We start from the raw sequence: 13,524 nt of genomic DNA, 5'->3' as shown, positions 1-13,524 counted from the left end.
CGAACCTGGTGAGAGTTGCTGAAAGTATAGAGGAAATAGCTGTCTAGAAAGAGACGATTTGAGTTGGCCTGAATAGAGAGGAATTTGATATAGAAGAACTTGGGACCAGAGGATGTGGAAAATAAACAGGTTGTTTGTATTGCAAGAAAAAGGGGGGATGACCTTAAAGGAGAAAGAAATGCAAACTCTAGGAGAGGCTAAGGAATTGTTGGTGTGGGAAAGCTTTTGGGAGGTGTGATGTGTTGGAATTAGAGAGCAGCATTTGTCTCTGAGCTGGATGCCATGTCCTTCCTACCCCCGCCCTTGAATGCGGGTGTCGTGTTCCGTTTTACAGCCCTGTTCCCTGCACTCCCCTCCCCCCCCAACCCCACATTGCTTACCTCTGCCAGGGGATTCTCTTCTAAAATTATCCCCCTCCCTGAGCTGGGGGCTGCCCTCTGCTGCCCTTCCCCTTCCTGTTTGCTCAGATGGAGAAAAGGAAAACAGGAAATGAAACAAACAGAAGATCAGACCAAAGCTGGGATACAAAGAAAAGAGGAAGGCATTAATAGGAGCTGCAACCAAAGCTCAGTAGAGCTTTCCATTTCATCTTCCGCACAGTCCCAGGAGGGAGTCATTTTCCTATTTTTTTCACAAATGGAAAATGAAGCTCAGACTGACTTACCAGAAGAGGAGCAAATGTAGCTCACCTAAGGGCATGGATTCTAAAATTGCGAAGACCTGGTTGTGAATACTAGGGCTGCCTTTGTAGCTAACAGTAAGCCTCAGTTTCCCCTTATTTAAACATGAAGAAATTGTTTCTGCCGTTAAAGGTCTCTGGCGGTTACATGTGATGTTACAAGGAGGCCTAATCTGCAGGACTTGGGAGAGGAGCAAGGCTTCTTTCAGAATAGGGCAAGACCCAGTAAGTTGGAAAGATGACCACCTGGAGGTATACTGAAAAGATGATCTGCTGTCTGCATATGCAAAGGGAAAGTGATTACTGAAAACATCCTTGAAGGGTTTGATGGTTGTGTTCCCCAGTAGGCCGGGGAGGCTGGCATCTGAAAACAGGTGTAATCCAGACTTAGAGGTGCTGAGGGGCTGTAGCTCATACACAGCCATCCATACTCCCACACAGGATGTGGGAGTCTTTATCCAACATTCCTACAAATAGCTTGTATTCCCTAAGCCTGCATTTTTTAAAGGAGTGAAGAGGTTTGTTGTAGTTGTTAATGTTTTTGTTCATCTTGAAAGGCAGAGCAGTAGAGAGAGGTTCTCTTCCATTTGCTGATTTACTTCCCAAATGCTGCAGGAACCAGGGCAGAGCCAGGATGAAGCCAGGAGCCAGGAGCTCCATCCAGAACCCCCACAGGGGGGCAGGGGCCCAAGCACATGAGCCATCACCTGCTCTTCCCAGGATGCATTAACAGGAAGCTGAATTGGAAGTGGAGTAGCCAGGACTCCAGCGTGCACTCCAAATATGGGATACAGGTTTCCCAAGGGAAGGCTTGGCTCAGTGTGTCACATTGGCCTCCCTGACTATGCTTTAAGCATTCAGTGCCGTGGACCCTAGAATATGGGAAATGCAAACGTGTATGCTCACGACTTTGCTTCCAAAAGTAGGAAACTCAGGATCTCACAGAAGCCCTCTTTTGGCCCTGCGATAAACTTTGTTTTCTAGTTCCCTTGCAGGACAATAGCCCATAGGGTTTAAACTTCCTAATTTCATGCAAGGTTTTCACCCTCAAATTCTTACCCTTCAGTGCTAGCAGGCTGTAGGTGTCCTGGATCCTCCTAATTTCAGAATGTGGGTTTTAGAATTGCTCTCCTACATTGCATGTCTCTACTCCAGTGCCTGCCTCTCCAGTCTCTTCAGTGTCAGTGTTCCTGGCCTGCCTGCTGTTTTAGGGACATTCCCAGGACTAGGGAGGAAGGAGTAATTCATCTGATACTTGTTTCTCAAGGTTATGAGGTCCCTGAAGAAACACCAGTTGCAGAGGAGCCATACTCTACAAAGAGGTGAAAATCTTTGATGTTCCTGAAGCCCCTCAAAGAACAGGATTTTAACATCGGTACTCTGTTTTCTCTATTAAGAAAGCAGTCCTTTCGTTTCAACCAGCCCCTTAGAATTCTCCTTATTTTCTTCCTGTATAAAGGTGGCTGTCATCACAGAACTTTTAGTCCTTCAAATCACCATACATTTGCAATCTGGGTGGGTAATAGGCCTTGAGGTGCTTTTCTTTTTTCCCATCTTCATTGGTTTATGATTAACAAGTAGGAATTATACATATTTAAGATGGATAACTTGATGTATTAATATGTATACGCTGTGAAATGTATCACAAAGGCTAGCTAACACATCTCATCGTTCCTGTGTGTGTGTATGGGGAGGGGGGGGAGCGGAATCATTAAGAGCTGCCCTCTTCGGCCAGCATCAACACTGGCACCTGATACTTCAGTCCTGCTGACTGTTTCCAACCCAGCTCCCTGCTAACACATCCAGGAAGGCAGTGGGAGATGGCCAAAGTACTTGGACCCTTGCCACCCATGTGGGAGACCCTAATGGAGCTCCTGGCTGCTGGCTCAGCCTTGGCCATTGTGCCCATCTGAGGAATGAACCAGTGGATGGAAGATCTCTTATTCTGTCTTCTGTCTCTCCCTCTCTCTGTCACACTGCCTTTCAAGTTAATCTTTAAAAAAAAAAAAATTCCTCTTAAAAAAGTTGAGGTGTACAATGCAGTGTTGTTAACTACAGGCACCATGTACGTTAAATCTCCAGGACTTACTCATTCTGCATAGCTGAAACTTTATACCCCTAACCAACATCCCCCAGTACCCTCCACCCCACCACCATCACCAGTCCGGGCCCTGGCAACCAGGGTTCTACTCTACTATGAATTCAGTGGTTCATTCAGGTAGATGCCACATATAAGTGAACTCCTACAGCATTTGTCTTTCTGCGCCTGGTTTATTTTACTTAGCATAATGTCTTCCAGGTCACCCATGTTGCAGATGGCAGGATTTTCTTGTTTTTATAAGGCTGAATAATATTCCATTGTGTATATGTACCACATTTTCTTTATCCACTCATCTGTTAACAGAGGCTTAGATTCCATATCTTGCTGTTGTGAATAACACTTCAGTGAACATGGGAGTGCAAATATCTCTTCAACATTTTGATTTCATTTTCTTCTACCTAGAAGTAGGATTGATAGATCATATGATAGTTCTGTGTGTGGACTTTTAAAGAAACTCCATACCATTTTCTGCATAATGCCTGTACCAATTTACATTCCCACCAACAGTCCACAAGGGTTCGCCATTTCTCTTGCCAACACTTATCTCCTGATAACAGCCATGCTAGCAGGTGCGAGGTGTTGTCCCAGCAGGTGATTCTGATGTGCTCTGTGCTGGTGATTAGTGACACTGAGCGCCTGGAGAAGTTGCTTTGATGCTATACGTGTTTCTTCTTGCTTTGGGTAGCTCCACTTAGCCTAGATCAAAATCACTCATAAGACCAAGTATTTGGTTTACCTGCACAGCAGTCCCTGAATTCAGACTGTCCTGGGACAGAACCCACTTGATGAAGTATCCTAAGCTTCGTTTTGTCCCAGTTTATAAGTTTTATTCTACAATAAGGAGTTCACATGGAGAGAATTCTTAGGAAAATAAATGAAGAAAAAAAAGAAATACATGACGCCAGATAGAGTAGCTTGGCCTTGGCCAAAACTATTTATTGACCTGAATAGGGAAGCGTAGCTGAGAGTACTTCCCCGTCACCTTTTACGTGTGTGGGCCTCATCATGAGAAACACTCCTTCCCACCTTTGCCTTCCCTGTGACCCTGGCCTACTTCCCTTTTCCCCTTTATCTCACGCACTCTGATAGAACTGCTGTGTGTACATCCGCACAGCCTCCATGAAGCTCAGTCCTCATAAATCTGGGCTGATAGTGTGGCTGACACATAGGAGTCTGGGAAGAGGGAGGAATTCTAGAACCCAGGGCTCTCCCCCCTGCTTTCCACAAGCCTTCCACACCCAGTGGGTGACAAGGGTGGGATCGGGGAATGGCACCAAAGTGTTATTAGCAGCCTCTGGCAGAGAGGACAGAGAGCTGGAGGGGCAAAGTGGAAACGGGCTGTGCTGGGAGAGCTGGCCAGACAGAAGTTGATGAACCAGATGAGGACTAACCCTTGAGGAGACCCAGAGCTGGGATCAACCCAACAGGGAGGGATGGCAGAGAGGCATCAGTTGCTCTCCCAGGTGAGTTCTGGCTCAAGTCTTTCCAGACCTCTGAGTCACTTCATCCAGCAGCACACCCTTCATGGTCCATGCACTCGAGAAGAGAGGTGGGATTCTGGGAGGGCTTCAGTGTGGACCCGGCTCTGCACACAGGTTTACCAGCTTACCAAGAAGTTTCCCATCCTGGGCAGGGCAGTATTTATAGAGGGACCAGAGGTGTGGGGCTGGAAGCCTTCTAGTGAGTAAGGAGGGGAACAGAGCTCCTGGCTTGCAAAGGGAATTCCCTGTGGGGCTGTCCCTCAGGTTGTCTCCCCAACCCCCACCCTGCACTGCTCTCACACCTGCTTCGACCCCAGGCAGATCAGATGTGGCAGTGGGGGGGGAGGGGGTCATGTGGTGGAGAGGTAGCTATAAATAGCTGGAGGTGGGCATGCTGCCCCAGACGCCTTGGGGACAGGCAGGAGCAGAGGCTTAAGGAGCTGCGCTGGGGCAAGGACGGGGCAAGCAGGCCAAGGCCTGGCCAGGGCTGGAGGGGGGGAGCATGGAGCAATCCCAGGCACTGCGGCATGGGGGTGAGCAGAACTGGTGGGGCAGTGCCCCCCAGTACCAGTATATGCCCTTTGAGCACTCTACCAGCTACGGACTGCCCTCTGAGAATGGGGGCCTCCAGCACCGACTTCGAAAGGACACAGGCCCTCGTCACAACGTTCACCCCACACAGGTAAAGCCTGGGCGGGGAGGGGGGTAGACTGGGGAGCCTCAGTGGTACCAGGGATTGGTAGAAATTAGGAATAAGATGAAAATAGAGAGCAATGTTATTTCTTAAAAAGTTAAAGCATGTGTGTTCAAAAGCTGAAAATCTTTCCAAGGTCTGGGGTCACCTAGCTATGCATTTACAGAGAAATACATGAGCTTTTACATAACTTTTGCTAACAGAATAGATGAAACTGTGGGAAATGGCAGAGCCACACGTGCGTGGAAAGCCTGGGCTTATGTAACTTGCATGGAGTGATTTGTGTAGGAGCACACACCACCGGGTGCTGCTAGTGTCTCCACACGCTCACCCACGTACAGACACCACCAGATTTCTGCCATCCGACCCTTGGCAGAACACACACACAAATGAGTCCTGCAGAAGGCAGGAGAAGGGAGTTGGGGAGAGGATGGACTGAGTTGTTCATCTGCAATCCAAGACCTACCTGCCACACGAAAGCTTGGTTACATTTCATGCACGAACCTATCAGCTGCAAAGGCACCTGGAAACTGCAGCAATGTGATCCCAGCAAGAGGAGCTGCAGACAGATTACGGGTGTCCATGGGTCCTTGTCCTCCAGGAGTGGACATCGGCAAGTGACTGACATCTGGGAAATGGGGACTAGGATGGGCACAGCTCAAGGAGAGGTGTGAAACTGGCTTGGAAAAATATGAAAGCTATGATGAATAAGTATGGCAGAGGATGGAGTATGTGCAGAGAGACCAGATATCAGAGTTTAAAGGCAGTTTCACTAACAAGGAGCCTGCAGTTTCTTTCGGTTTAGGGGTGGGAGGGGGTGGTTCATGCAGGTGATTTCCGCACTGGGGGCTAAGGGGATCCACTGTCAGTCCCTAACCAATCCCCTGGTGCAGAGGTGCCTCCTGGAAATGGTTGGGGGGCAGTGAGGACACAAACATCAGTGTAGGGTCCAAGAGTGAGTTGCAAAGGCTACCTGGAGATGGTGGGGTCCGACTGAGGCCTTGACTGGATAAAAGACCCTCCAGGTCCGGTGCTGTCTCGCCCAGGTCCGAGATCTGGGTGAGACAACAGCTTGAGTGAAATGCAGTTATGGCCCTCACTAGTGACAGTGGGAAAGCTGGCAGAGCAAGCCAGAAGCCATGTTGGAAAGAAATGGAAAGTTCGTTCTGGAGTAGGGTTGGACTGGTTTGCAGAGGGCCCTGAAAGCAAAGAAGAGGAGTTTGGAGTTAAGTTTAATTTTTATAATGGAAATTCCAGACTTGCACAGAAACAGAATGGCATGATGAACCCCAAAGTTCCCAATAGCTGTCAATATTTTGACACTGTTGCTTCATCTATCCTTCCCACTCCCACCCTCACCCCTCCACACACACTGGTGTACTTTTTAACAGATCCCAAACATTGCATCACTTACACTTGAGTTCTGATTTCTTCCTGGCCCTCTCGTAACCCTGCCCTAACACCGTGGTGGTGAGCACTGGATCAGCCAGGGCAGATCTGGCTCTGGTGGTGTCTTCCAACGGCTTTGGCGCTCAGAGAGCTGGGGCCTCTGGGAGAGTCTTCCCTGTCTGGGTCCCAGCTAGCGTTTGGAGGAAAGCTCTGCCTCCCTCAGTCATTAACCTCATCCCGCAGAGGAAACGGCCGTGAGCATGTGCCTATTCAGGACTGAGGCACAAAACTGCCGCTGGTATTGTGAAATCAGGTTTCCTCCCAGGCCCTCCCAGGATCAGCAATGACCTCGCCTGACCCTGGTCTCACAGGACAGTCCGTGTAGTGGGGGTGGGGCAGGATACAAGTGGGTGGAGCTCTTGCCTGCCCCCCGCCCAACACACACACACACACACACACGCAGACACACGCTGTGCATTGGGAGGAGAGGGGAGGGCCACCAGGTCTGCGGGTTGCTGCTTTGTCCTCTTCACATGTTGGTGGGGGCCCCATTATCTTGCTTTGGGGAAAAGATTGATTGGTTTTCCCAGGACTGCTGCTGCTTGTGCTTACAAGCACTAGAGATGAGCTTGACAGAGGACCCTCGTACTTCAAGAAACGCTAACCACCACGGCAAAGTGCAGCCAAGAGAGAGTCATCCGCTGGCTAAGCCATTCTTCACCCTGTCCACACTGGCTTCCCAGGGGGCAGGCGGGAAACTAGAGACATCCATGCAGAAAGCATGGTGAGGGCCGGCGCTGCGGCTCACTAGGCTAATCCTCCACCTTGCGGCGCCGGCACACCGGGTTCTAGTCCCGGTCAGGGCGCCGGATTCTGTCCCGGTTGCCCCTCTTCCAGGCCAGCTCTCTGCTGTGGCCAGGGAGTGCAGTGGAGGATGGCCCAAGTCCTTGGGCCCTGCACCCCGTGGGAGACCAGGATAAGCACCTGGCTCCTGCCATCGGATCAGCGCGGTGCGCCGGCCACAGCGCACCAGCCGCGGCGGCCATTGGAGGGTGAACCAACGGCAAAGGAAGACCTTTCTCTCTGTCTCTCTTTCTCTCACTGTGCACTCTGCCTGTCAAAAAAAAAAAAAAAAAAAAAAAAAAGAAAGAAAGAAAAGAAAAGAAAAAAGAAAGCATGGTGACACATGAAGTACCTCCCTGATCTGGATTCCCAAGCTCGGCACAGTTCTCTGTAGCTGTTCTGTAAAGCAGAATTTGGCCTCCTTGATGAAGGCTACTACCATGGTCCAACATGAGGAATGTATGGGTAGAAGTTGGGGATGGACAGACAAGGTGCAGCATGGGAAACGTGTGAATGGAGAGTGGGGAATTGAGGGAAGCAAAGCTGCATGGAGTGCTCCAAACCCAGAATTCAGAAGAGCAAGTTCTGTTTTGTTGGAGATCATGTGCTGCCCTTTATCTGCTCAGTTGTTCTTCAAGAAGACAGACACTGACCACTCTCTCTCCACACAGATTTATGGCCATCACAAAGAAGAACTGTCAGATAAGGAGCGAGGCATGGGAATGCCCAAGAAGATGGGCTCCCGTTCCACCCTGGACAGCAGTGATGAGGATCACTATTCTAAATGTCAAGGTGATGGGGACTGAGGCATAGAGGACAGGAGTGGAAGGAGGTGCAGGGATTAGGAGGATAACTTGGATGCCCCGATGTGCATACTGTTCCCAGAGCCCTTCTGAGAAGGTGCCTCCGTGACTGCCTCCACGCTTCACCTTGTTCCCTCCTATCCCTCTCCCAACCCCAGAAATCAATGTAGAGAGGAGTGCAGACATCCGTGGGGGACTGGGCTCTGGAAGGGAAGGAGTAGCAGTTGGCAGAGAGGTAAAGAGAAATCCAGGCACTAAGCTGAACAGACAGGACCCTAAGGGCCCAGTCCCTCCCCTCTACTCTGCAGTCATGCGCCCAAAGCAGGGACTGGTCAGCTGCTGTTCTCTTTGGTTTGTTACCTTTTTCTCTTCCCAGATTGTGTCCGCCGCCTGGGACATGTGGTGAGAAGGAAGTTAGGGGAAGACTGGATCTTTCTGGTGCTTCTGGGCCTACTGATGGCTCTGGTCAGCTGGTGCATGGACTATGTCAGCGCCAAAAGCCTTCAGGGTTCGTTCGGCTTCCACCCTGCCCTCAGCCTCTCTCCAGCTGAAGTTTCCACTGAGCACAGTGTGTTTGGGGATCTGCTGGGTCTGCAGCCCCAGACAAGCCCGAGCTGGGGCCCACACTCATTTTTCATGCCCCTTCCACCCAAGCTGCAGGTGCCATTCTAATGGGTGTCCAGCTTGTCACGGTTTCCCCCAGGGCTGTCCCAGGTTCAGCACTGAAATGCTGAGTCCTGGGAACTCCTTCAGCTCTGGGCACAGCCATGGGCTGCCTCCCCCCAGGACACTTCCCCTGCGGACACTCAGGTTTCCCACATGTAAAGTGAGAGGGGTGGCACCTGGGGAGGGGCAGGTGGGAGGACTGTGTCACGGGGACACACCCAGTGTGCAATCCTGTGCCACCACCACCATCACTCTGACCCCAGGTGTGTGTCCCTGCAGCCTACAAGTGGACATACGCTCAGATGCAGCCCAGCCTCCCTCTGCAGTTCCTGGCCTGGGTCGCCTTCCCGCTTACGCTCATTCTCTTCAGCGCCCTCTTCTGCCACCTCATCTCTCCCCAGGCGGTTGGTGAGAACTTCCTGCGGCACCCCTCAACCCGGTGGGCCTGTCCCCCATGCCCTTGGTCTTCCTCCTGCCCCCACTCCCCTATAGCCCTTTCCTAGCTCTGCTGTTGTCCTCCTCACCACCGATTCTCCCTCTGCAGCCCCCGTTTCCACCTACTGAATGTTCATTTCCCGTGGGATTTCCAGCTTGCACCTGCACATAACCTCTCTGCTACCCTTTCAGGCTCTGGGATCCCTGAAATGAAGACAATCCTTCGTGGGGTTGTCCTGAAGGAGTATCTCACAATCAAGGCCTTTGTGGCCAAGGTGGTTGCCCTGACCGCTGGGCTTGGCAGTGGCATCCCTGTGGGGAAAGAGGTGGGTCTGCTTGCTGAGGTGTGAGCTGGGAGAGGTGCTCATGGGACAGAATGGTGCTGAGTCTAGAGGGCACCCTGGAGAGGAAGCGGGCGGTGCCGATCCGGAATAGAGCCTGGGCCAAGGTGCAGGAGTGGGGAAATGCTTTGGATGGTCCTAATCCTGGGGTGGAATGACACAAAGACCAGAGCTGGGGAGTCAGAGTGACATTCAGGCTGGGAATCTGTGCTGTGTACTGCAGCTTCCCTGGCCTCCACCCCTGTGCCTGTGGCAGCCCCAAGTTGTGACAATCAGAATGTCTCTAGACATTGCCAAATGCCCCCTATAAGGCAATATCTCCCCTCATTGAGAACCAGTGCCTTAGTGGTGACCCAGACCAGTTCCAGGTGGCACACTCAGGTCCCCTTCAGTCCTATTCTCACAAGCATTCTTTGTCCTCTGCCATTGGCACTTCCCACGGCAGCATCTTGTGAAAATGGAATCAGGCACTTCTGACCTGTGGTCAGGAGCTTCTTGATGGTTTTCCATCCCACTAGAGTGAACTCTGAACTTGTCACTGTTGCTTCTGAGACCTGTGCTCACCTCATTCCCTCCTATCTGTCCAGTCTTTGGTCCTCACTGTTTGATCCACAAGACTTTCTTCCTGCCCCCTGTCCACTCGAAGCCTGTCCCCTTCTCCGGGCAGCTGTGCGGCAGGTCCCTCAGCCTGGAACGTTCTTCCTCCTGATTCCATCGTGGCTCACTTCATCCAAGGCCTTTCTCAGTTATAACCAGTTCCGGGAGGCCTCTCCAGACCACCTACTCTGAGCACATGTCCCCATCCCATCCTCATCCATCCCAGCTCCCCCCTCCCTCTCCTTTATTTTCTTTGCTGCCTGAAAGAATCAGAATCTGGTTGAGGGCGAAAGCAGTTTATTCAGAGTGGGAGAGAGGACTGAGCCCGAGAAAGCTGTCGGACATCAGCTAAGTAGACTGCTCCACTTGTCTTTTGTTGGACATGGTGTTATGCCCTTCTTCCCGGCTTGAATATGTGCAGGAAATCAGGTCTGTGAGGCACATTTAGCCAATATTCATTCATTTATTTATTTGAAAGAGTTAAAGAGAGAGGGGGAGAGAGAGAGAGAGATGAGAGAGAGAGAGAGAGGGAGGGAGAGAGAGACGGTCTTCTATCTACTGGTTCACTCCCCAAATGGCCACAAATGGCCAGGGCTAGGCCAGGCCAAAGCCAGGAGCCAGGAGCTTCATCCAGGTTTCCCACGTGGGTATCAGGGGCCCAAGCACTTGGGCCATCTTCCAGTGCTTTCCCCCTGCCATTAGCAGATATCTAGATCAGATATATTAGCAGATATCCAGGTCAGCTGGGACTTGAAACAGTGCTCACATGGGACACCAGCATTGGCAGGCGGCGGCTTTACCCACTGTGCCACAGTGCCAGCCCTGCATCATCTGGTTCTTCAGCAAAGGGTTAGCACATCGTGTGGCACATGACAAGTGAGGTCACTGCTTAAAGAGCTACACTGTGTGTCCACATCCAGTGTAGTCCACCCACAGGAGGAGCAGACCTTGGGCGACTGACAGTCTTCCATCACATCCCTTGGTTGTCAGGCTGACCCCTTTTGTCCCATTTTGCTTTGTGTGGCTGGAGCAAACGCGCCTTAGTTGGGAGGTGAGGGGTGGAGCTGAAGCCTCCGCGCAGCACAGATCCGTCCGGCCTCCTTGGGCCTCTGCAATCTCCATTTCATTCTGGAGATTTCATTTTGTTCACAGCTTTATGGGCACATTGTGTCAGATAATGCCAGTGGCTGATCTGGGACGAGATGACCCCTGGCTGGTCCTTACCCTTCCTTTCTGGGGTGGGGCATCGCGAGAGCAGACCTCCCCAGAGCAGGACACGCTAGCTCTGCAAGCACAACCCCTCACCCCAGTGCCTGGCTCTCTTCGTCTCTTCCAGGGCCCTTTTGTCCACATTGCCAGCATCTGTGCTGCTGTCCTCAGCAAGTTTATGTCCGTGTTTTGTGGGGTCTACGAGGTAAGGCTGGAGCAGGACAGTTCTGTAGGGGTCAGCTGGTGGGCAAAAGCCAGATGTGTGTGTACAGGGAGTCGGGCCGGCTGCCTCTGCTCTGGGCTGGCTGGCGTGCTGAAGGGGGCATCGCACTAATCCATGCACCCTCTTCTCTGTGCCTACTTCCAAAACCCATCCTTCTCCCTCTATGCTGATCTGTGTCAGGCCTGCCCCCTGCTGCCCGTGCAGGTCCACACCCCCCCATGCCACTTCCCCTCCGCCTTTCCCTCCTGTGCTGCCCGTCCCTTTGCAGCTCCTGATCCTCCATTGTCATCCTGCTGACTAATGCCCACCTGTCCTACCCCACCACCTTCCTGGTCCTGCGTGCTTCTCTGTTGCAGACCGTGCCTGGGCAGCTTGACCTCCTGGTGCCAGCCTGCGCAGTGGGCGTGGGATGCTGCTTTGCAGCCCCTGTTGGAGGCAAGTTTCACTTCCTCCCTACCCCGGTTGCCTGAGCCAGACCTGAAAGGGGAAGTGGGTGGCTGTCGTAGCATTGGGGTGGAAGGGGTGGTGCTCACCAAAAGGACTGGTGAGTGGGCATCCAGGGAGTGACCGTTGATCACAGCCCCGGTCTTCAAGCACCTGGATTTCTCCACCCAAGGGCTGTGATTCTTTGAGACCAGCTGCTGTTTCCTACAGGCCTCGTTAGTACTGCTCTGTCTGGAATCCTTGCCAGTCTGTTACTGCCACTTCTCACGATGGATGTCTCCATCTCTAGACCTTCTCTAGGGATCATTTATTTGCCTAAATTTTATTTTTCTGTTTTTTGACCTTATGCTATGAGGTCACTTCCTGTTTGCCAAACTCGCTGGGTTTCTCATAGCCTAGGAGTAACAAGGGGCGATGGGACCGTGGTGATTCCCTGTGACTTTGGCCTCTCATTCCTCCTTATTCCCTGTCCCTACTTGTTCTCCTCTCCTCTCTTTGGCCCTCTTCCCCTCTCCTCCCACCTGTCTGTCTGTCTGTCTCTCCCCCTAGTAGCAGCCATACTATTACACTGACATCCTGACGGTGGGCTGTGCGGTGGGAGTCGGCTGCTGTTTCGGGACGCCACTTGGAGGCAAGTGACGCGTCCCCTCCCACCCCAGCCCTGCTCGAGTTTGCTCCTAAGTGCTGGTGTTGCCAGTGTACTTGTTCTAACGGAACAGCTAACTCTCAGGGGGCATTTAGTGCCTGCCAGGCTGCATTTTAAGCATTTATTCTGGCCGAGGACTCTGTGAGACAGGTATTCTGGATGAGAGGCAAGAGCTGAATTACAAAGAAGGCGAGTGATCTGAGCAAGGTCATTCCGGTAATCAGTTGCACAGCCAGGAATTTAAACGAAAACAGTCTCCACAAAACATATTTGTATTATTGGATATTTTTGCCCTACACTTACTGCGTCCTGTAACGGGATTCTGGATACTTCCTGCTCCAAGGGAAACTTTCATTGTGTTGTATTTCATTAAGGATGTAGGAGTCTGGGCAGAGCTTATTAGTTAACAGCAGCCACCCTCTCATCTTGTGGGGATGATTTTTACTCATTCAGAAACTTAATTCTCAATACACTGGAAGTGATGTAACTCAGATTCAACCTGACCAACTCAGAAAAGTTATTTATGAACCAAGGCTCCGTGGGACCTTTGCATCTTGGTTGATATTGGTATTTATAGGTGTCTAATGATTATTTAGCAGATTATGGTAATTTCCCTTTATCCACAGGGGATATGTCCCAAGACTCCCAGCGGATGCCAGAAACTGCAGAAAGTACCAAACCCTAAATATATGGTGTTTTCTCCTATACATGCATACCTATGATAAAGTGTAACTTATAAGTGGGCACAGTAAGAGATAACAACAAAAACTAATGATAAAGTAGAACAATTATAGCAATATGTGAATATGGTCTCTCTCAAAATATCTTTTTTACTATATTAACTCTTCGTATGATGATGATGTGAGATGGTACAAAGCCTGAGTGAGGAGAATGTTAGGTGAATGATGTAGGCATTATGACATAGCATTAGGCTACTACCTAAGGGTGACAAGCATGGCGATACCATGACTTT

The 13,524-nt window shown here is 51.1% G+C and overlaps 1 protein-coding gene across 1 annotated transcript in view; it reads left to right on the top strand.

Annotated features, from left to right (window-relative positions):
• The window catches only part of CLCN1 (chloride voltage-gated channel 1), a 45,754-nt gene that overhangs the window by 7,064 nt on the left and 25,166 nt on the right, over positions 1-13,524 (top strand). Inside the window, exons 2-8 of the mRNA XM_002711951.5 lie at positions 4,627-4,943; positions 7,859-7,979; positions 8,367-8,498; positions 8,936-9,064; positions 9,284-9,417; positions 11,366-11,443; positions 12,458-12,536. Of these exons, the coding sequence (XP_002711997.2) occupies positions 4,764-4,943; positions 7,859-7,979; positions 8,367-8,498; positions 8,936-9,064; positions 9,284-9,417; positions 11,366-11,443; positions 12,458-12,536 (853 nt within the window). The 5' untranslated portion in view covers positions 4,627-4,763. The remainder of the gene's footprint in view (positions 1-4,626; positions 4,944-7,858; positions 7,980-8,366; positions 8,499-8,935; positions 9,065-9,283; positions 9,418-11,365; positions 11,444-12,457; positions 12,537-13,524) is intronic.

This window comes from Oryctolagus cuniculus, chromosome 3 (assembly GCF_964237555.1).
Source record: "Oryctolagus cuniculus chromosome 3, mOryCun1.1, whole genome shotgun sequence".
Lineage (NCBI taxonomy): Eukaryota > Metazoa > Chordata > Mammalia > Lagomorpha > Leporidae > Oryctolagus > Oryctolagus cuniculus.
The sequence above is the reverse complement of the archived record's forward strand: the minus strand, read 5'-3'. Positions and strand labels throughout refer to the sequence as shown.